Source organism: Geotrypetes seraphini, chromosome 2 (genome assembly GCF_902459505.1).
Source record: "Geotrypetes seraphini chromosome 2, aGeoSer1.1, whole genome shotgun sequence".
In the NCBI taxonomy this organism is placed as follows: domain Eukaryota; kingdom Metazoa; phylum Chordata; class Amphibia; order Gymnophiona; family Dermophiidae; genus Geotrypetes; species Geotrypetes seraphini.
Window position 1 is genome coordinate 505,283,032 of NC_047085.1, and position 24,536 is coordinate 505,307,567.

A 24,536-nucleotide genomic window follows, 5' to 3' on the forward strand; every position below is an offset into this window, starting at 1 on the left:
CAAGATGAGCAAAACACTCAGCAAACTTTTGACTCGCGAGAGGGAGAATTAGAAGTCCTTGAGCTTGCGCAGATGCATGCTCAAGGCAGGCAGGCAGAAGCCGGAAGTTCTTCTAGGCACACGATCTGTGCCTGCGCTAGACAGGGGGAGGTAAGTTTAAGTTGTTCAGGTGGGGGGGCCGGTTGGAGCGAGGGGGCCTTTGCGAGCGGGGAGGAGCGATGCCAGTTATCGGGGGTGGGGACATATCAAAGCGAGTTTCCATTATTTTCTATGGGGAAACTCGCTTTGATAAATGAGCATTTTGGATTACGAACATGCTCCTGGAACGGATTATGCTCGTAATCCAAGGTACCACTGTAGTAAGATTACATACTTTGAGTAATTGAAATCACCCATTATTATAGTGTCGCCTATTTTTCCAATTTTCCTAATCTCTGAAAACATTTCTTCATCTGTCTGCTCATTTTGTCCCTGGGGACGGTAGTATAACCCTACCTTTATATTCTTTCCCTTCACATATGGAATTTCTATCCATAAGGATTCCACACTGCTATCTATGTCATGCAGAATGTTTATTTTATTTGATTCAATTCCCTCTTTAACATATAGCGCAACCCCCCCCCCCAAAAAAAAAAAAATTTGATCTACTCTATCCTTGCGATATAATTTGTACCCAGGTAACACAGTGTCCCATTGATTGTCCTCCTTCCACCAGGTCTCCAAGATGCCTATTATATCTATCCCATCATTCAGTGCTAAATACTCTAAACTCTCCTATTTTATTTTTTTAGGCTTCTTGCATTTGCATAGACACTTCAAATTGTATTTTTTCCTTGCAATTACAGGCTGCTGAGAAGACAGAAAATTTGAGTCTTTTATTCTGCCTTCCTATTAAACCGTCCTGGCTTTTTTTCACCATTATTGGAACCTCTCTCACACCGAACCATCCGCTCCCGGGCGACTGTTGGCTTTCCCCCCTGTCTCGGTTTAAAAGCTGCTCTATATCCTTTTTAAAAGTTATCTCCAGCAGCCTGGTTCCATCCCAGTTAAGGTGAAGTCTCTCCTTTTCGGAACAAGCTCCCCCTTCCTCAGAAGGTTGCCCAGTTCCTAACAAATCTAAATCCCTCATCCCTGCACCATCGTGTCAACCATGCATTGAGACTTTGGAGCTCTACCTGCCTCTTGGGTCCTGTGCGTGGAACTGGGAGCATTTCTGAAAATGCAACCCTGGAGGTTCTGGATTTCAGCTTTCTATCTAAGAGCCTAAATTTGGCTTCCAGAACCTCCCTCTCACATTTTCCTATGTCAATGGTATCTACATATACCAGGACAGAGTCTCCTCCCCAGCACTCTCTAAAATCCTATCTATGTGACGCATGAGATCCACCACCTTCGCACCAGGCAGGCAAGAGACCAGGCGATCCTCACGTCCACCAGCCACCCAGCTATCTATATGCCTAATAACTGAATCACCAACTACAACCGCTGCCCTAACTTTTCCCTCCTGGGCAGCAGATATTGCATCCCCTGGTGGGCGGGTCCTAGCTACAGGATTATTTCCTACTTCACCAGGGTGATGCTCTCCTTCTAGGAGACCTCTCTCCTCCAAGGCAGCACAAGAGCTACCAGACTGGAGGTGGGACTTCTCTACAACATCCCTATAGGTCTCCTCTTTGTACTTCTGTCTCCCTCAGCTCCTCCAAGTCTGCTACTCTAGCCTCAAGGGAACATACTTGTTCTCTGAGAGCTAGGAGCTCTTTGCAGGGAGCACACACATAACTTCTCTCCGACCGGGAGAAAGTCCATAGTCTCAAAATGTTTCCATCAAAACAGATAGAGACTAGACTGGATCAGAAAGGCAGACCAATTGGTCATCCGCAAAAACTGAAATCTTAAATTCTGCAGTTCCAATGTTGACTCTTGTGATTGTCCCGTTATTAAGGATGTCTCAAATCAAAGGATCTAGTGCTAGCATGAACAATAATGGTATCAGGGGCATCCCTGGGAGGAGCAACATCTATTAGCCCACACAAAAAAATTAGGAGTATGATAAAGGGTCTGAACTGCATCTAGAAAGAAGACCATCAGACTGTAGTGTTCTAAAACGGCAAACAAATTACCAAGACACCCTGTCAAAATGCTTTTTCAGCATCAAAACTGATTAAAACAGTTGTGATTTGCAAACATTCAACATATTCCATAGAAGCTAAAATTGATAAAAATTTACGGGCGCTAGTCCATCCCTCAACAAACCCCACTTGCAGTGTAGCTATCAAGGATGGCAAATAGTGAGACAATATTCGCTAGGAGTTTGACGAACAAGTTGGTTTTGACATTTAATAACGAGATGGGGTGGTATGATGATGACTGAGTGGGATCCTTATCAAGCTTCAGAAACACTATGATTTGTGCAGTGGTAAGTGATTCAAGGAGACGGCCCTACCGTACCAAAGCGTTAAACGTATCTGCCAAAATCAAAGTAACCATCTTCTGTAGAAGTTTGTAGAATTCCATATGAAAACCATCCAGCCCTGGGGCCTTCAACAAGGGGTCCTTCTCATATAACCATCACCACCTCCTTTTCAGTAAATGGCGCATTAAGAATCTCCACATGACTGGCAAACGGGGTAAAGATAGACCTTTGAGGTAAACCTTACTATCAAGTAGATCTGGCTGTACAGCATAAATGTTATATTAATACTCATAAAATATGGTGTTTCTCTTTGTCCGTCCTTGCCATATGCCAATTCGGCGTGTGCAGTTGTAATATCTTTGATGGTCCTGTGACGTGACGTATCGCCCTTGCCAAAAAACGACCCCGGTGGTTACCATAGCGATGGAATTGATATTTATAGTATGTTAGAGATTTTTTGGTTTGTTCATGAAGCAATTCTTGCAGGGCATATTTGGTGGTCAACAACTGAGATCAGAGCATTGTGGTAGGGTGCTGGCCATTTATTTTGCGGGTAGCATATAGTTGTTGTTCGAGCTGTAATATTTCATGATTCTGAGCTTTTCTTGTGTGACACCCATAGGACAAGATCTCCCCTCTGAGAACCTCTTTACTTGCTTCCCAAAAAAGAATAGGATCGGACCTATGTTCTTCATCATGCACTTGATAATGGGCCCATTTAGTATGTAAAAACTCATTGAATTTGGAGTCTATATATCCCAGGTTTTCAGGATTTCCCCAATGAATATGCATTGAAAGCAGTGCATGCACATAGATCTCATGCATATTCATTGGGGAAATCCTGAGAACAAAACTGGATTGCGGCCCTCAAGGAGGGACTTTGAGATCCCTGATCTCGAGATTGGAATAACTAGTTTAAAGCTGTTAGATCTGGTTGATTTTAGTGTAAATCATTTTTTATTTTTCCACGGCGTACTTTCTTGCTACTTAGTTAGTTTATAAAGAGACTTTTGGTCAATGATTTTATCCAATTTATATAGGCTCATGTTTATTCTTTTTGCGGTTTAATTTGATACCTTGTCAACCTTGAACCCCTGATGGAAGGCATGTTAACCCCCCCCCCCCCCCCCGGAAGGCCTGCGTGTTCCTCCCTGATCTCTTGCACATCCCTATACCTAATTTTAGCAGAGAGCAGCCTGCAGAGAGGATTGCCAGTACTTTAGCGATCCTTGCAGGTTGTTATAGGCTTCAGGAGCTGTCGTCCCTCTGCCAAGGTCCCACCCCATCTCTGACGTCAGAGGCAGGATTGCGGCAGAGGGAAGACAGTTCCTGAGGCCTATGGCAACCTGCAAGGATCGCTAAAGTACTGGCAATCCTCTCTGCAGGCTGCTTTGCTAAAATTGAGTAAAGGGATGTGTGGGAGGCCAGAGAGAAAGCCGCAGAAGGGACAGAAAGGAAATCGCATGGCTCCGCGATCGACCGGGGTTGCCTGAGCAATCGACTGGTTGATCACGATCGACATATTGGGCACCCCTGCTCTAGATCATAAGTAAATATGTTTAAAAGCAGCAGTCCCAGCACAGACCCCTGAGGAACCCCACTATTTACCCTTCTTCATTGAGAATATTAACCATTTAAACCCACTCTATTTTCAGTTTTTCAGCCAGTTCTCAATCCATAAAAGGACATTACCTCCTATCCCAAGACTTTATAATTTCCTCAGAAGTCTTTCATGAAGTACTTTGTCAAATGTACAATATCAACCGGTTCACTTTTTTTTTTTTTTTTAACTTGAAATCTTTATTAAAAGTTTTGTGTTATACAAGCAAAAGGTGGATACCAGAGCTCAATCACCCCATAATATGTAACAAAACAAAAAAACACAGCAAAATCAGCAATCGCCATAAAGCAAGAAGAAAACATCATTGACAGACAGATATCCCCTGCAATGAATCGCAAATCCCCCCACCCCTCCCAAACAAATTGAAATATTCAAAGTGGACAACTCCCTGTTGTTCCTTCAGGCAGTTATCCCCACAACCACAATCCCCCAAGTCCCCCAGCCCCAGTAAACTTAAACCAAAGTATCATTGATTCAAAATAGGATTGCTCAAAGTTCTAAATACCCCACGCGCTGACAAAGAAGACCAAATGAAGGATCGTAAAACCCGAGTACCCAGTAATTGCTGTTCCAATTGAACCACACGTTTCTGTTCAGCTATATCCCAATCCAACAATAGTCTCAACTGCGCCGCCCTATAATACCAGAACAAATTGGGAAGCGCTCGCCCCCCAGACTCACGAGGCAACCACATACACTGGCGAGAAATCCGAGGCGGTTTCCCCTTCCAAATAAATCTAAAGAATAAGGCATGAAGGTCTTTTAACACCACCGACGGGAGCTGTATAGGCAATGTTTGAAAAAGAAATAGTAAACGAGGCAGAATGTTCATTTTAATAACCGCGATCCGTCCCCACCAAGACAACCACAACCCAGACCACCGCTGTAAATCCGCCCTAATCTGCCGAATTATGGGGGTGTAATTCAAAGTATATAGCTCGAGAAATATCTCGAGAAATATAAATCCCCAAATACTTAAGTGCCCCAGAAGCCCAACGAAACGTAAATCTCCCCGATAATCCCCGTTCATCATCAGCAGTCAAGGTGATTCCCAACAATTCCGACTTATCCGGATTAACAGTAAAACCCGACACCAAACCAAATTCAGCAAAAAGGTCTAACAAGATAGGAAGGGAAACCCCTGGGTCACGCACATATAACAAAACATCATCAGCAAATAACGCGAGCCTGTGTTCCTGAGTCCCAATCCATACTCCTCTAAAATCTGGATGCTCACGTATACGGATGGCCAAGGGCTCAATAGACAATGCGAACAAGAGCGGAGAGAGAGGGCAGCCTTGACGTGTACCCCGTTCAATTGAAAAAAACTCCGTGTAACCCCCATTTACTCTAATGGTCGCCCTCGGAGAGCGGTAGAACGCCCGCACCCATGCCAGGAAGAAATCCCCACACCCCGTCCACTCCATGACCTGCCATAAAAAATCCCAGCCCACCTGATCAAAAGCTTTCTCCGCATCAACTGCTAAGAGAGCTACTTTATCCAAAGTTTGCTGCGCCTCCCAAATAAGATGCAACGTTCTTCGAATATTGTCACTAACTTGACGGCGCTGAATAAACCCCGACTGATCCATATGAATCAGTTTAGGCAAACACTTCCCCAGCCGAAGTGCCAAAACTTTTGCTAAAATTTTTGCATCGGTGTTCAATAGTGAAATGGGCCGATACGCTCCACAATTAGCAGGATCCCTCCCCGGTTTAAGCAATATAGAAATACCCGCGTCTCCCATCGATGGTGGCAGCATGTTACCTCCCCTCACCCCATTAATAACCCGTACCAATAAAGGAGCTAGAACCACTCGATACTGTTTGTAAAAACTATTGGTATACCCATCTAAACCCGTGGACTTGCCCAATTTCAATCTGGTAATAACCCCTAGTACCTCCCCCAAGGAGACAGGACTATTAAGATATGCTATATCAGAGTCTTCCAGGCGTGGCAATGTCACTTTATCTAAATACGCCGTGATAGATTCCACTTGTACCCCCTCCACTTTCCCATATAGTTTAGTGTAAAAGGAAAGAAAAACCTTCTTAATAGCCCCATCAGTACACTGCATCTTCCCTTCCTTATCTCTAATCCGTGTAATTGCGGATCGGGCTTGTTTCAATTTAATGTACCGAGCGAGTCACGAGCCCGCTTTATTACTATCTTCATATATCGTCTGATGCAATCGGAGTCTATAATAGTCAATATCCTCCATCTGTAGAAGAGAAAGCTCATGTCGCACTCTCAAAAGCTGTGCAAATACCTCTGGGTCAGGAGAACACTGGTGTTGCCTCCCCAGGGAAATCAAACTCTCCCGAAGGAATAGTGCTCTATGCTCTCGCTGTCGTTTAAGGCGGGCCCCCCATTTAATAAAAACCCCTCGGATCACAGCCTTGAGAGCGTCCCACAACATGGAGTCCCCAACCGTGTCATTATCATTGTCGTGCAGATAGTTAGTAATAGCCTCCCCCACCTCTCTGTCCACCTCCGTACGCTTTAACAGTGATTCATTAAGCCTCCAAAAGGCCCGGCGATGTCCCACATCCCAATAGCCTGCACAAGCTATCCAGACAGGGGCATGATCAGAGATATGTATAGCTTCAATTTCAGCTGCCCGTATTCCCCCCCCCACTGATTACAATGGGTCCAAAGTTTCAAGTTCAAGTTTCAAGTTTATTAGGTATCTTGATGAATCGCTTAATCAAACTTCAAAGTGATGTACACATTAAAATTTACATTTGTTAGGTAACAGTACAATACATACGAATATTTAAAAATAAATAAATAAATAAATTACACTGTTTAACATACTCTTGACATTAGGTAAGGAGGGATGAAATACAATTCATCAAAGTAAAGAAGAGACATTCAGGGAAAAAACACAAGGGTAATAGTTAAAAACAAATATAATAAAGTACAATGGAGTAGTAACATAAAAAAATCAGTTTGCAAAGGCATCTTTAAAAAGAAAAGTTTTTAAGTTACTTTTAAATTTTCCGAATTCCTTCTCCTCCCTTAAAAAAATAGGGAGGGCATTCCAAGTCTGAGGTGCAGTACATGAAAAAATAAATTGCCTTCTCGTATTTATACTTTTTAATGAAGGAATAGACAATAAGTTTTGTTCGTTGGATCTTAAAATTCTCCTTGCAGAATATGGAATTAATAATTTAAATAAAAAAGCGGGGGTCATATTATTTAGAGTTTTGAAGATGATTATACAAAGTTTAAAAGTTATACAGTACTGGTCACCGTACCTCAAAAAGGACATGGCAATGCTTGAGGGAGTCCAGAGAAGAGCAACTAAACTGATTAAGGGTATGGAAAACCTTACATACACTGACAGACTGAAGAAGCTGGAAAAGCGGAGACTCAGAGGAGATATGATAGAGACCGTCAAGATCCTGAGGGGCTTCGAAAAGGTTGACAAGGACAGATTTTTCAATTTGAAAGAAACCACAAGAACAAGGGGACACTCGATGAAATTGAAGGGGGACAGGTTTAGAACAAACGCAAGGAAATTCTTTTTCACACAGAGGATGGTGGACACATGGAACACCCTTCCGGAGGCTGTGATAGGAAATAGCACAGTACAGGGTTTCAAGGAAGACCTGGATAGGTTCCTAGAGGACAAAGGGATTGAGGGGTACAGATAAGAGCAGTGGAAGGTTTAGAGCTAAGTGTAGAGGTAGGTATAAAATTAGTCAGGGACCGCTGCTCAGGCAATATGCCTGATGGGCCGCCGCGTGAGCGGACCGCTGGGCGAGATGGACCTCTGGTCTGCCCCGGCGGAGGCGACTACTTGTGTTCTTACTTATGTTCTTATTCTGTGAATAACTGGAAGCCAGTGAGCATTTTTAAGAAGCGGTGTTACATGGTCGAATTTTCTGGATTTGGTTATTAATTTAATTGATGCATTTTGTATGATTTGGAGACGTTTTATTTCATGTAAAGCAATTCCTTTAAATAGAGAATTGCAATAGTCTATTTTAGCATCACCAAAGAGTGAATCAGAATGTTGAGTGATTTGGGACATAGAAATTTTGAAATAGAGCGAATTTTACGTAATCTGTAAAAGGTAGTTTTCATGATGTTACTAATATGGTCATGAAAAGTAAGTTTATTATCGAAAATTACCCCTAAAATTTTAATATTTTGGACTAATTGTAGCGGAACGTTTTGAATAGCGACAGGAGTAACAAGAGGGAAACTATCCTTCCATGGAAAAAGCATGATATTAGTTTTTTTGATATTAAGTGCCAATCTGTTTTCATCCAGCCAATGATAAATTTAGTCAAGTTTCCTATTAATATCCGAAATTTCAAGTACATCATTATTATTTAGAGGATGCAGTAGCTGAATGTCATCAGCATAGGCAAAAACATGAAAGCCTACAGATTGGCATAATGTCAACAGTGGTGCCAGAAAAATATTGAAAAGTAAAGGAGAAAGAATAGATCCTTGGGGAACCCCATGTGCAATGTGTGATGGTTTAGAGGAAGATTCATTGAAAAAAACTGTGGATGTGCGATTACTGAAATAGGATGTAAACCACGCAAGAACTTCATCTGTAACCCCAATAGATTGGAGTCTATTGAGAAGAAGTTGATGATCAATCGTGTCAAATGCTGCTGAAAGATCAATAGAAATTAACAGCACCGATTGATGATGATCTAAGAAATATTGAATGGAAGTTGTCATGCCAATCAGGGAGTGTTCTGTGCTATGGTGCTGTCTAAAACCAGTTTGATTCGGATGTAACACGTTAGTTTTTTCTACAAACTCTGAAATTTGGTTGAAAACAATTTTCTCTGTTAATTTTGCTAAAAAGGGGATGTTAGATATAGGTCTATAATTGGATAGGTCATCATGACCGATATTTTTATCTTTAATAATGGGACGGATGTATGACTTTTTCCAATCCAGAGGTACAATGTGTTGGTTTAAACTTTCGGTAACTAATGTATGAATCAAAGGTCCAAAGATGTCAAAATATTGTTTAAGAATAAGTGGTGGTATCTGATCAGCTTTAGAACCTTTGATATTCAGAGTTTTAAGAATAGCTTCAATCTCATTTAGACTAGGTATTTTAAATTTGGAACATTTGGAAGATAGTGAATCTGGATTAACCTGTTCAAGATCTTTTAAAAGTAGTAAGTTATTTTTAAATAATTTCCTAATGTTAGTAATTTTTTCAGTAAAGTAATCCGCCAGTTCTTGAGCAGTGGGAACTGTATTATTTGATTCACATTGTTTTTTATTATTTGGTGTTATATTGTTGAGGATGGTATAAAGAAGAGAAGGATTTTTAGCTTTTAATATTTTATCGGAATAATATTTCATTTTGGTTTGATTTATTTTTGCTTTATAGAACTTCGAATGTTCACTGTATATTAGTAAATTGTTTTCGGTTTTATCTTTTCTCCACTTTCGTTCGAGAGATCTTAATTGTTTTTTAAGAAGTAAAAGTTCTGAAGTAAACCAGGGATTATGGATTTTACGAACAGAGATGATTTTACTTTGTATTGGAGCAAGTTTATTTATGGTAGATTGTATGGCCATATTCCAAAGATTGGTTAAATCATCAATTGAATTAGTGACTGATTCAGAAAAGTCTAATTTAAGTGTTGCTTGTATTGACTCGGAAGAAAGTTCTTTAAAATTCCTAAAAGTGATTGTTTGTTGTTTAATTTTAGATTTGATACTTGGACTAGTATAGGCTAATGAAATCATGTGATGATCTGACCATGGGACTGGGAGACAACAATTTAAAGAAAAGTTGTTTTTTGCAGATGCTGTTATAAGAGCTGTGTCAATAGTATGACCAGCTTGATGTGTTGGTTGTGTTATTAATGAACATAAGTCTAATTGCCTAATATGAGAAAGAATTGTTTTAGTATAGCTGTTGTTCTGATCATCAAAATGGATATTAAAGTCCCCCAAGATTAACGGATTTAAAGTGGAGCTACCAAATTCAAAAAGTAAGGACTGAAGGTGTGTAATGTTGTCAGAATTTATCGGAGGAGGTAAGTAAATTAGTAGAACGTCCGTTTTTGGTTTTGTTTGTATGGAAAATTGTAAATATTCAATAGATGCGTTGCCTGTAGACTTATCCACTTGTGTTAATAGAGATTCTTTAAATATTGCAGCCAAACCTCCACCTTTTTTGTTGGGACGATGGTTATAGAGACAAGAGAAACCATTTGGGCAGGCAAAAGTAAGATAGGCTTCTTCACCATCCGAAAGCCAAGTTTCTGTTAGAAATAGTATATCTAAGGATTGTTGTAAAATAAGATCTCTAATAAGGTGATATTTTGTTTTCATAGAACGAGTATTGATTAGACCTATATTTAAAGGCCTGGTTTTTTGAAATTGTGGAGGGTTGGAATAAGCAGGGGAGGTTGTTTTAGTAGGGAGTAAATTAACATTTGAATTAATTTGGTTTGTCTCAGTCTTCATAGGTCTACTATCAATCCTAGCATAGGAACTGTGAACAGATGAATAATGTGTATATGACCTCTGAGTAGGGTGGTGCAAACGCCAGCTATCAATCAAGCCCATGGAGGACATCAAGGCAAGAAAAGCTTTGCGAGAGGCTCGGGAAAATGGCCGAGGTCCTCCCTGAGAGTGATCAAGCTCCACATCAGGCGTTACATTGAAATCCCCACCCAAATATACTGACCCCCCAACAAAGTTGACCAAATCTTCTTTAAGAGAACCATAAAAGGCCGCTTGACCCCCGTTTGGACCATAAACATTAATCACAGTAATGTGACGGCCCTGCAAGGTACCCTGCAGAGCTAGACATCGTCCCCCTGAATCTCTATATACCTTCAGAACTGTAAAGCCCAATCCCTTGCGAACCAGAATTGCCAGTCCTCCCACTTTTTTAGCAGACTTTGCACTTTGATGAGTCCATACCTGTTCAAAGTGAGAGGACCTCAATACCCCCACATGTCTGGGCCTCAAATGGGTTTCCTGAAGCATACAGATGTCCCATTTCAATCTATTCAATTCACGATACACTATACTCCGTTTACCTGGACTGTTCAAACCATTCACATTCCAGGATCCTATAGTTAGAAGTTTACAAGTATTCCCCCCCAAATTCCCCCACCCCCTCCCCCCCAGAAACTGACCCCCTCAATGAAGGACCAGCCAATCCGTAGAAAGTGAAAGTTACCCCAGGTGACTAACCCTAGCTGCTTCCCTGAAATCCAAAACAAAACCTAGAATTATAACAGGTCAAACAACAAAGAATGGCAGTAGGAAACAGCAACAATTGCAGAGTCCAATACCCATGTAAGACCGGAGTCAGCACACTACTCAGTGAAGCTCCCGGCCAGACAGTTCAATCAATCCATTGATAGAGTAGTATGGACGAATCATCAGGTCCCCGATTTAGCTGCACGCTTTCCAGAGCGCAAGACCGTGGACCAGGCTCCTTGGAGCCCCGAGGTACTGGCCGCCTCCGTCCCCAGCGCTGGTTCAGGAATATTCACACACCCCAGCTCTTTCATAGCAGACCAGGCCTCCACCACAGTAGACACTCTCCGTGACCTTCCATTTACTGTAATCCAGACCCCAAAGGGGAAAAGCCAACGATACTTGTGACCCCCTTCCCGCAGGACCTGGGTGACCTCCTTAAAAGCTCTACGCTTCTGTAGTGTAGACCAGGCCAAATCTTGGTATATTCCCACCTCCAGCTCCTTCCAACGGAAACGGGGATGGCGCCTAGCCATCTGCAAGACCCGTTCTTTGAGCGTGAAGTCAGCAAAGCAGGCTATGATATCTTTGAAGCCAGGACCTCTCACTGGACTCAAACTCCGATGTGCCCTCTGAAGATGAATCTCGCTGGGTACCTCAGCACCATCCAGTTCAAGCAGGCTGCGACAAAATTCTCTCACCACTTGTTTGCAGTCACGGTATGCCTCCCCCTCCGGTATTCCTTTGAATCTCAAATTACAGCGGCGCGATCTATTCTCAAGATCCTCCACTTGTGCCTGTAAATCTTGTAACTCAGAGGAGAGGCGAGCTGATGATTCTTTAACCCCTGACACCGATGCAGACAGCGTTGCCACGTGGTCCTCTGAGGCCGATACTCGGACCCCCAGCTCCCCCACATCCACGTGGAGTTCTGCCAATGCGGCTTTTGCATCTACCTGGACTCCAACCATTTCATCCTTCAGCTCCTTAAACCAAGCATGGAAAGATTTGTGCGCTGTCCCCCCAGGCTCCGCTGGCAGCTCCTCGTCTCCAGCCTCTGCCGGCTCTGCCGGCATTGCGGGCCCCGCCGCCATCTTGGACATGTCTCCCGCACCACCCTGCGCTTCTCCCGCTGCTTTATCACCCGCTTCGTTAAAATACTTAAACTTATCTAGTTTCTTTCGCATCGCCATCTCCACGGCAACCAAGTAGCGAACTCAGCGCCGAAAGCGGAATCGCGGTGGAAGCCGAAAAACTTTTTTCCTCTTCTGCCCCTACGGAGCTCTTAAATCAGGCAGCCATTCATTAGGATGATGTCACTCCCAACCGGTTCACTTTTATCCACATAATCATTCACTCCTTCAGTGAAATGTAGTAGATTGGTGAGTCAAGATTTCCCTTAACTAAAACCATGTTGGCTTTCTCTCATTAACCCATGCTTACGTAAATGTTCTGTCATTTTCTTCTTTATAATAGTCTACTATTTTGCCCGACAGTGACATCAGACTCACTGGTCTATAATGCTTTATCTTCATCACACCCAACAGAGCCTGGCAATTCTTAGAAGCACCCAAATAGTATCCAAGGCAAAATATACAGTACTCGCATAATAATTTAAATAGTGAAAGACCATATTTTACTTCCAAACGAAATAACCTCCTCACATATGGACCTCAGCTAATGAAAACTGAAACTAAAATCCACAATGCTGTTACAGTAGCTGACTTTGCACCACATTTTGAGAGACAGCTGATATATCTCCAGGGATGATATTTCCTAAAGATCTTATCATCCCAAATTTACGGACATAAATTCCTGCTAAACTTTTGTATCAAAAGCATGTATTTGGAACACTCTGTTTACCATATAAACTACCATAAGAGACCATAATTGCGTTACTTGCAATTAAATTGAACACACAAACACAAAGAAAGGAATGCAAAGGGAAGCCCTCCCCTCCCCCCCAGCCTTCCCGAACAATCCCTGGTAATCTGGTGCAGGCTGAACTTTACTGGTTGCCGGTTGTTTGGAGAATACAACTTAAGCTTCTGACCCTTGTATTTCAATCTGTCCGGGAACTATTGCCCTAGGTGATTGCTTCTCTGTTGCAGACTTAGGTGCCTTCTCATTCTTTGAGATCACAAAACAGAGCTTTTTGGGCTGTTTCCACACTTCGTTCTGTCACCAAAGTGCAAATCGATCTCATATGTTCCAAGTAGCTGGACCTTTACTATGGAACTCGGTTCCAGATGCTCTCCGCTTGACCTCTGATTTTTTTGGCATTTCGGAAAAGTTTGGAAAGCCAATCTTTTTCGACTTGCCTTTTCAAATTTGGTTACTTTGTAATCCTTTAATTGTTTAGCTTCTCATGTTTTGTTTTATTATATATGTATTATTTGTTAACCGCATAGATGGTTGATATGCGGATTACAAGTGTTTTAAATAAATAGTGGTATTATCAGGATAAGAGCATGAGTGAATCCCAGTTATTCTTGCCCATGTCAGCTCAACTCTCAAAATTGCTCTCACGACCTCTTGCGGCAGTCTCATGAGATTGCTACTCGTGTTCATGGCAGCCATTTCAGGGCATAGCCAGCATGCAAAGGAGCAACTGGGGATCACCCTTCCTTGGCTACAGCCCTGAACTACCAGGATTTGCAAGATAGGCCTAAGTGGGGCATCTACAAGTGTGGTGAGGATGGGGGGGAGCAGGTCAAAAGACAGATTTTGGCTACCACTGAAAACGCATGGCCAGTTTCAGCTAAAATGTAAACCATGGCCATAGCCTTTTGGCTGAAAATGAAATTGGGCAGAAAATGGATTTTGGGCTGTTTCGGCTCCATCGCCAAAGCCAAAATCTGATCAGCCTCTGCTCCTGCTATTTCCAAGAAACATCTTACCATTTCACAGACTTGCAGTATGTGTAGAAAAACATTTCAACAAATGGTTTGGAAATAAGGAACAGATCCATTCTTAAGCCACACATAGAAAATCCCAGTCCTTCTTATAGATTGGTAATATCTTAGAACCCTGCACATGATTAATACCTTTTGTTTATATCCAACAGATCATTGGATCACACAAAAACGGAAGAGAGAAAAGAAACAAGGAGAACATCTCATAGAAAGAAAAGAAAGGCAAAGACAATCAGAAAATGTCTGTGAGAATATTTCTCAGGGAACTGAGAGGATTAACACAAAGAATTATAAGCAGGAATCAAAGGATCAGAGAGAACCTGCAGGAGACTCAAGGGATGGAGTCACTAAGTGTGAGAGAAATGACGGAGAGCTCAGTACCATCTCTGAGGACCAGAGACACCTTGGAGAGAGACCCTTCCAAATGAATCATAGTGATACAGTGACTTCTAAATTCCACCATAGCAAGAGGAAAGGACAAAAACACCAGAAAGAACTTACACGTATTGCATCTAAGAGGAGAATCAACTTTATTAATCTTAAATGTAATACGAGCCAACCCTTGTTTTCAGAATTCCAAATGCACAGAAGGAATCATAAAAATCTAACATCTACATCAAATCTAAAAATTCACCAGGACATCCACACAGGAGACAAACCATTTACATGTACTGAGTGTAATAAAAGCTTCACTCATGTTTCAACTCTAAAAAGACACCAAATGATCCACACAGGGCAAAAACGATTTACATGTGCTGAGTGTAATAGAAGCTTCACTCGGCTTTCAAATTTAAAAACTCACCAGGACATTCATACAGGAGACAAACCATATGCATGTGCTGAGTGTAATAAAAGCTTCACTCGGCTTTCAAATTTAAAAACTCACCAGAGGATTCATAGAGGAGACATACCATTTAAATGCACTGAGTGTGATAAAAGCTTCACTCATGTTTCAACTCTAAAAAGACACCAAATGATCCACACAGGGTACAAACCATTTACATGTATGGAGTGTAATAAAAGCTTCACTCGGCTTTCAGATCTAAAATTTCACCTGAGTATCCACACGGGAGACAAATCATTTACATGTACCGAGTGTAATAAAAGCTTCACACGGCTTTCAGTTCTAAAAATTCACCAGAGGATCCACACGGGAGATAAACCATATACATGTATTGAATGTGATAAAAGCTTCACTCGGCTTTCAGATCTAAAATTTCACCAGATCACCCACACGGGAGACAAACCATTTACATGTACTGAGTGTAATAAAAGCTTTACACGCCTTTCAGTTCTAAAAGATCACCAGAGGATCCACACGGGAGATAAACCATATACATGTACTGAGTGTAATAAAAACTTCAGTCGGGTTTCAAATCTAAGAACACACCAAATGATCCACACCGGCCATAAACCATTTACATGTACTGAGTGTAATAAAAGCTTCACTCAGGTTTCAAATCTAAAAAGACACGAAATGACCCACACAGGGCACAAACCATTTACATGTACCGAGTGTAATAAAAATTTCACTCGGCTTTCATCTCTCAAAATTCACCAGAGCCTCCACACCAGAGACAAACCATTTATACTCACCGAGGGCTAAATTCTCTATATAGCACCCACAACATCAGCAGTGAATAAGGAGCTCTTCTATAAGCACTTAACTCCTGGGATCCATGCCAGTGAAAAGATGGTGCGAATCCCTGAGCCTAAATTTAAATTGTGGCTAAATCTTCCAGAAAAGGAGTTGGGGTAGGGGTAGGGAGGAACCCCAGTTGTAGTAGGTTCAAACCCACGCTGCTCCTTGTGACCCTGGGCAAGTCACTTAATCCCCCCCGTTGCCCCAGGTACGTTAGAAAGATTGTGAGCCCACTGGGGACAGAGAGGGAAAACTGCTTGAGTACCTGAATAAATGCATGTAAACAGTTCTGAGCTCCCCTGTGAGAACGGTATAGAAAATTGAATAAATAAATAAATAAAAAATATGGAAGTCTTATGGGCTCCTCCCTTAAACTTGATTTCTTTAATTTGCAATCTGAGATTGAATGACACAGGGTCTGGAACTTGCAGTTAACCGCAGGGTGGGGACGGTGATAGAGCCCATAAACACGGGGACAAACTATGTCCCTGTGTCATTCTCTAGTAGCCTTAACCCTTTCAGGACCAAGGGACATATTTGTCCCCTAACTTTAAAATCCTATACATTTTGATTGGGATAGTCTACAGTTCTAAATTTGATATGTACGGATTCCATAGGATACTGCCTTTATGTAAACAAACTGGTTCCGACATTCATTCATTAGCGTCGTTGCCAGATGGACGAGAAGATTCACTTGCCACACTGTCCATAAGCCAGAAGTGTGATTTAAAAAAAAAAAAATAATAATGATATTTCACAACAAAAATCAATTTTTTGGCATCTGCAAGCCCTTTTTACCATAAAAATGTCATCAAAACCACAAAAATTGGCCTACGATCCTTATGGTCCTGAAAGGGTTAAACAGGCTGTTCCAGCGAGATGGGACAGCATCTATGAAATGGCAGTATCACTCGAGGAACGCAGAGAGAGGGGTGACATAATGGAGACATTCAAGTATCTCAAGGGTCGCATCGAGGTGGAAGAAGATATCTTCTTTTTCAAGGGTCCCGCGGCAACAAGGGGGCATCCGTGGAAAATCAGAGGCGGGAAACTGCACGGGGACACCAGGAAATTCTTTTTCACTGAAAGGGTGGTTGATCGCTGGAATAGTCTTCCACTTCAGGTGATTGAGGCCAGCAGTGTGCCTGATTTTAAGGCCAAATGGGATAGACACGTGGGATCTATTCAAAGTAGATAGGTAGGGGAGGGTCATTGGGGTGGGCAGACTAGATGGGCCGTGGCCCTTATCTGCCGTCTATTTCTGTGTTTCTATGTTTAAAATGTAAAAACTGAACACATGTTAGACAACTGGCAACTGAATTCAATGATTTTTTTAAATCTGTAATTACAATTACTGGTTCATTGTGTTTACAAATAAGCTGTGCTAGTGGCTGCCCTGCAGCCAAAGCCCCAAAACCCTTGAAATCATCCCTATGGGCTTCAGGGCAGTTACTACAGATGTCCATACTATCGGGCTTTGTAAAAGAGGGGGATTAAGACTGAAGACGCTATCCAGACAAACAATATAAAACCAATTAAAATATCTCAACTCAATTTACATCATTTTTAACACATATTCAAAGTTTTCAACATAAATATACAAGAAGAACTTCTTGTTAGAGAAATACAGTAAGGATAACATATCTTAATATCACAACTTTTTCCCCTTCCTTAGACCACAATTAAGAGTAGTTATCAAGAGAAAGAGAAGGTCGGTTTTTTTTAAATTATACTTTTAATAGGAAAGGTATATACACTGGAGGTAATTTTCTTTAATTCCAGAAAGGCCTTCGGTTGTGCTGGGAGAAAAAAAGACGTACAAGAAATTGCTTTCTTCGTTCTAGTGTGGCTTTGGTGACATCTAAATAAGCCCAAATTCTTTTACCATGGAATAGTTCTTTAGAATGACGGAAATATTGTTTCATCAAGGCATTTAAGTCCTGCTCAAAAACAAAGGAAGCCAATAAAGTTGTCTTCACCGAAGATTCTGTAACAGATTCTTCCAGAATAGCTGAAATATTTTTCAGATCCATTTGGGAAGATTGAATATTTTCATCTTCCATTACTCCCTGGGACTGTTTAGCGCAATGTTTTTCAACCTTTTTACAGCTATGGACCGGCAGAAATAAAAGAATTATTCTGTCGACCGGCATCGGTCCGTGGACCGGCGGTTGAAGAACATGGGGCTAAGTTGTGGGCCAGACCACCCCATCTCTACCCAATCTCCACCCCAGATCCCGCCCCCATAATAGTACTAATTGCACCTTGCACGTCCCGTGCCTCATCTGGAAGCCTTCCCTCTGACGTTGTAACATCAATGAAGGCTTCCGGTTCAGACGCAGGATACCCATAGGAGCCACTGCCCGTGGCTTTGTGCACTGAATCAGTTAGGAAGAGGGAGCAGTCTCGAAGATAACACCGCATCGATCGCACCGTGGACCGGTGGTTGAAGAACACTGTCTTGGGCCTGATGTACGTGCTGGCCCTGTGGACCGGCAGGAAATTTCTGTGGACCGGCACTGGTCCATGGACCGGTGGTTGAAGAACACTGGTTTAGCGGATACTGAAAGATAATAAATCTTATTAAGTGGAGGAATAGATGTTAATGAATAAGTATCTCCACCAAATAACTTTTAAACATTTCAAAAGAAGGTATCCCGGGAGTTTTAGGGAAGTTCAGAATACATACGTTTAGGGCCTCTTTTACAAAGGCGCACTAAGCGTTATAGCGTGGATTTAGCGTGTGCTGAATTAACGCATGCGCTAACCCCTAACGCATCCATAGGATAGTATGCACGCGTTAGCGCTTAGCGCGTGATAATACCGCGCGCTAAAAAGCATAGCACACCGTTTGTAAAAGAGGGAGTTAATCTTCGGTTATAGTTTATAATATTCTCAATTTCTCTTTGCAACATTGCATATCTTTAATAATAATTATAATAATTTTTTTTAATAATAATTTTATTGTTTATATACCGCCAAAGCCAAAGTAGTTCGAGGCGGTTTACAATAAAGAAGAGCCGGACATACAGCGAAAAAACAATGAAGTCTTTGAGTACATGAATATTTGTACAGAGTATGGTAACATTCTGGATGTGGGTTTACAGTAAAAGTAAGTCGAGGCGATTTACAACAGGAAGAGCAGGTCATACAGTGAGGGAATAAGCAGTGAAGACTTTAGGAATTCTTGGTCAATGGGAAGTAGATAGAGGCGATTTACGATAAGAAGGGATAGGTCATACAGTGAGGGAATAAGCAGTGAAGACTTTAGGAATTCTTGGTCAATGGGAAGTAGATAGAGGCGATTTACGATAAGAAGGGATAGGTCATACAGTGAGGGATAAGCAGTGAAGACTTTATCCCAGGACAAGCAGGCATGATATTCTCACATGTGGGTGACGTCATCTACGGAGCCCCGATGCGGAAGCATTTTCAAGCAAACTTGATTGAAGATTTAAGTTTGCTCTACTGCTCCACGCATGCGTGCCTTCCTGCTCCACTAGGGGGTGCATCCCCTCGTGGTCTCCAGTTCAAAATTTTCCGCGAGCCTAGAAGACGTGTTTTTCAGGCTCTGCCCCAACTGCCTTCTAGCACCGCGATTTTTTTCTTGTTTTTTCACGATCAAGTCGCTGTGCGCGAATTCCTTACCTTTTTTCTTGATTCCTGCTTCGTTTTCAACGACCCGGAGGCTTCCGGGTCACCGTGGCCGCGTGGCTAATCGAGCCGCGGCTACTTTCGATTTAATGTCCCAGCCTTTGACCAGCTTTAAAAAGTGCACCCGGTGCGAGCGGCTTCTTTCTCTCACAGACCCGCATCACCGGTGCATCCTTTGCCTGGGGGCGACTCATCCAACCGACTCCTGCCCCCAGTGCGCTATTTTCCAAAACCGGGCCCTCCGCCGTAGAAAAGCCCGCATGGCGGATCTCTTCACCCCGGACCAACTCTCCACCTCGGCCTCGAGGTCGGCCCTGGCCTCGGCCCCGGCCTTGACCTCGGCCCCGGAAACCTCGGCATCACCTCGAGACTCGACCCCGAAGCCCTCGGGACAACAGAAAGCCTCGGCTCCGGGTAAGTCCCCTCTTCCCTCTTCAGGTTCTGTAACAGCGAAGAAGCCAGCCTCAGGGACAACGGCGACGCATGGCGGAAGCCCCATGCTTACAGCCCCGTCTAAACCCTCCAAGCCTTCGGGCCGTGCCTCCACCACACGGGAATACTCTGATACGAGGTCGCCCCCGGTGGAGCGCACCGAGGCAGGGGACATGCCTTCGATGCTGTCCGTGCCCGTCTTCCAGGACCTACTCCGAGCGATGATCACGTCGGAGCTGTCCGCTGCAATGGCCCAGTTTCAATCGGCCTCGACCTCGAATGTGCCAGACCAGCCTGAGCCTCACACCGAACAACCTCGAGGAAAGGTGCGCAATCCTCGCCGCATCCCATCCTCCTCGGACTCCTCGCCGAGACGCCCGAGACGTTCCCCCTCTGCGGACCGCCGAGGGGCAAAACGTCGGGCTAGAACGACAGAAACCTCGAACCGCCGTACCTCCAAGAAGGCCCGAGGTTCACCAACCCTACGAGGCCGTTCTCCCACACCTCGTACAGGACCACTAAGGGTGGCTGAGTTATCACTCTCCAACCCACACATCCTCCGAACTCCCCCTCGGACGCACTCTCCGAGGGAGTCCGGATCGAGATCACCAATCCGACATCGATCGGTACCCCTAACCCCGGCATCGTCCCCGAGGGGCTCCTCGAGACGCCGAAGATCGACAACCCCGGAACACTCTCACAGTGCTTCCCCAGCCTCGGAGCATGGATCAGAGCATGAACCTCGATACTCGAGGGAAGCCTCCTTATCCTTCTCCACCCGACGAAGGTCCCGTTCCCCGACCCCGCACGGGGCCCCGGGGACATCTCGTCCATCCTTCACTCGCTTTGTCCAAGACATGGGCCAAGCATTGGACTTAGACCTCCAGTCCGACTCCAGATACTCGAAGGAGTACCTGGCGGAGCTGGATATGCCATCATTGCCCAGAGAGTCCCTTCGCTTACCACCTAACCCGGTACTCCAACAGGCCTTCTTCAGGAACCTGGAGACCCCTTACATGGTCACGGCCGTACCCTCCAAAATGGAGGCCAAGTACCGCACAGTACCTTACCCCGGATTCGAGCAACCACAGCTCTCCCACCAATCGCTGCTAGTGGAATCCTCCTTGAAAAAGGCTCACCCGTCCCGGGTCTCAGCAGCGGTCCCCCCAGGCCGAGAAGGCCGAACCCTGGACAAGTTCGGCAGGAGACTATACCAAAACGCAATGATGGCCTCTAGGGTGCAAAGCTACACTTTCACCTTCACTTCATACCTCAAACATCTCATTGGACTATTGAGAGCCTTTGAGACTGACCTACCGGCCTCCCGGCAGGGAACGTTCAGCCTGCTTCTAGAGTCCCTCTCCAACCTGCGCCTTCACCTATTCCACGCGGCCTACGATGGCTTCGAACTCTCCTCCAGAGAAGCAGCCTTCGCTATCGCCATGCGCCGACTAGCTTGGCTGCGCCTGGTCGACATGGACCCCAACTTACAGGACCGGTTGGCTAACCTCCCCTGCGTGGGAAAGGAATTGTTCGATGACACTATCGAGGCGGCGACAAAACGCCTCTCCGAACATGAACGCTCATTTGCCTCCCTTGTCCGGCAAAAGCCCAAACCGCCAGCGCCCAGGCCATACAGGGCCCCTCCGTGCCGCTACCCACAAAAGTCCACCCCTGCTTTCTCGCGGCCCCCACCCAGACGTCCGCAAGCCCATCACAGGGCCATGCCCAAGTCTCAACCGCCCGCGACCACCAAACCATCCCCGTCCTTTTGACGGGACACGCGGAAGGGGGCGGGCCCCCTCCGCCATAGTCCCAGGCCGCCTTCCCATCGGAGGTCGACTCAAAGCCTTTTACCCTCGCTGGGAACAACTCACGTCGGACGCATGGGTCCTTGGCGTGATCTCATCAGGGTACTCTCTCAACTTTCGGGCCATTCCCCCGGACAATCCCCCAAGGAATTGCCCTCCCAACCGGACTCAGCTACCTCTACTCCTCTCCGAAGCTCGAGACCTGCTTCGCCTGAAAGCAGTGGAGAAGGTCCCCCCCGACCAACGGGGGAAGGGCTTCTACTCCCGTTACTTCCTGGTACCGAAAAAAACGGGAGACCTACGCCCAATACTAGACTTGAGACGCCTCAACAAATTCCTGGTACGGGAAAAGTTTCGGATGCTCTCACTACCAACACTCTACCTCTTGATCGACGAGGGCGACTGGCTCTGCTCCCTCGATCTCAAGGAGGCGTACACACATGTCCCAGTGCACCCCGCTCACCGCAAGTTTTTGTGTTTCCAAGTAGGGGACTGGCACCTACAATACCGAGTCCTCCCCTTCGGACTAGCATCATCACCTCGGGTCTTCACCAAGTGCCTCGTGGTGGTAGCAGCAACCTTACGTTCCCAGGGCCTCCAGGTATTCCCCTACCTGGACGACTGGCTAATCAAAGCCCCGTCCAGGGAAGGGGTTATCTCAGCGACCCAACAGACTATTACCTACCTACAAAGTCTGGGGTTCGAAATAAACTTCCCAAAATCTCAACTACGCCCCTCGCAGTCCCTACAGTTCATCGGGGCCACACTGGACACGGTTCGCCTCCGTTCCTTCCTCCCCCCTCCGCGCCTGGAGGCGTTAGTAAGTCTGAGCCGAAGGATCTCTCGGCTGACCTCAGTATCAGCTCGACAGATGATGACCCTTCTGGGCCACATGGCCTCCACCGTCCATGTCACACCATTCGCCCGCCTCCATCTGAGAATCCCTCAATGGACCCTGGCGTCCCAATGGCGTCAAGACCGGGACCCGATCGACCGCTCCGTGACAGTGACTCCTTCATTGCAACGATCGCTCCGCTGGTGGGCCGACTCTTCAAATCTTTCCAAAGGTTTGCTCTTCCTCACCCCACCCCACAGCAAGGTACTCACCACGGACTCGTCGGAGTACGCTTGGGGAGCCCATCTGGACGGCCTACGCACCCAAGGAATGTGGTCAGCACAAGACCGTCGCTGCCACATCAACGTGCTAGAACTTCGGGCCATCTACCTCGCAGCTGTAGCCTTCCAACATCTGCTCCGCGACCGAGTGGTTCTCATCCGAACCGACAACCAAGTAGCGATGTACTACGTAAACAAACAAGGGGGCACAGGGTCTTGGCCCCTTTGTCGGGAAGCCCTACGCCTCTGGAAATGGGCAATCTCCAACAACACCTTCCTTCGGGCGGTGTACATACAAGGAGAACAAAACTGCCTGGCGGACAGACTCAGCCGCCTCCTCCAGCCACACGAGTGGTCACTACACTCTCAGGCCCTACGAGGAGTGTTCGAACGGTGGGGGACGCCTCAAATAGACCTGTTCGCGTCCCCTCACAAAGGTTCCTGTACGCGTTCCCGCCGTTTCCTCTGATACTGCGGACGCTTGTCCACCTGAAAACAGTACAAGCCACCCTGATCCTGATTGCCCCCCGCTGGCCACGCCAGCCGTGGTTTTCCCTGCTACTTCAACTCAGTGTCAGAGATCCACTGCCTCTGCCTCTGTTTCCCTCTCTACTGTCACAGGGTCAGGGTTCACTGTTACATCCCAATCTTCAGTCTCTTCATCTGAATGCTTGGTTTCTCTCCCCCTGACTGCTCTCCCCGTGTCTCAATCAGTCAAGGAGATATTGGAGGCCTCCAGAAAAACCTCGACGAGAACCTGCTACTCCCAAAAGTGGACCAGATTCTCAACCTGGTGCTCCTCCCACAGCCAGGACCCGGTGTCGGTCCCCGTCCCTCTGGTCCTTGACTATCTACTTCAACTATCTCATTCCGGCCTAAAGACCAACTCCATTCGAGTACACCTCAGTGCGATTGCGGCCTTTCATCAGCCCCTGGAAGGGAAAGCCCTCTCGCTCCATCCCTTAGTCACTCGCTTCATGAAGGGTCTGCTGAACGTCCACCCCCCTCTCAAACCTCCCCCGGTGGTTTGGGACCTTAACGTGGTTCTGGCTCAACTAATGAAACCTCCATTTGAGCCACTAGACAAATGCCATCCAAAATTCCTCACCTGGAAGGTAATCTTCTTACTCGCGCTCACGTCCGCACGGCGGGTTAGTGAGCTGCAAGCGCTGGTAGCGGACCCACCCTTCACGGTATTCCATCACGACAAGGTGGTACTCCGCACCCATCCAAAGTTCCTACCTAAAGTAGTGTCTGATTTCCATCTCAATCAGTCCATTGTCTTACCTGTGTTTTTCCCCAAGCCCCACTCTCACCCCAGAGAAGTGGCGCTCCACACTCTTGACTGCAAAAGAGCGTTGGCCTTTTACCTCCAACGCACTCAGCCACACCGGAAAGTCCCACAACTGTTTCTGTCCTTCGACCCAAACCGGTTAGGCCACCCAGTTTCCAAACGCACCTTGTCCAACTGGTTGGCCGATTGCATCTCCTTTTGCTACGCTCAGACTGGTCTCGCACTACACGGTCGAGTAACGGGACACAAAATCCGAGCGATGGCAGCCTCCGTAGCGTTCCTCAGGTCCACACCTATTGAGGAAATCTGCAAGGCTGCCACATGGTCTTCGGTTCATACCTTCACCTCCCACTATTGTCTGGACTCCCTGTCCAGAAGCGATGGCCGGTTCGGCCAATCGGTATTGCGAAATCTATTTGCTTAAATTG

At 45.2% G+C, this 24,536-nt stretch overlaps 1 protein-coding gene across 4 annotated transcripts in view; it reads left to right on the top strand.

The window, feature by feature from the left end:
• Nucleotides 1-16,383, top strand: part of LOC117354553 (zinc finger protein 583-like) — a 56,069-nt gene extending 39,686 nt beyond the window's left edge. For 2 of the 4 annotated variants that reach the window (XM_033932276.1, XM_033932275.1), the window contains one exon: nucleotides 14,312-16,382. In XM_033932276.1, the coding sequence (XP_033788167.1) occupies nucleotides 14,312-15,765 (1,454 nt within the window). In that variant the 3' untranslated portion in view covers nucleotides 15,766-16,382. Of the gene's footprint in view, nucleotides 1-14,311 lie in introns of all 4 variants that reach the window. The other 2 variants (XM_033932277.1, XM_033932279.1) reach the window with 1 other exon arrangement.
• The last annotated feature ends 8,153 nt before the right edge of the window (nucleotides 16,384-24,536 follow it).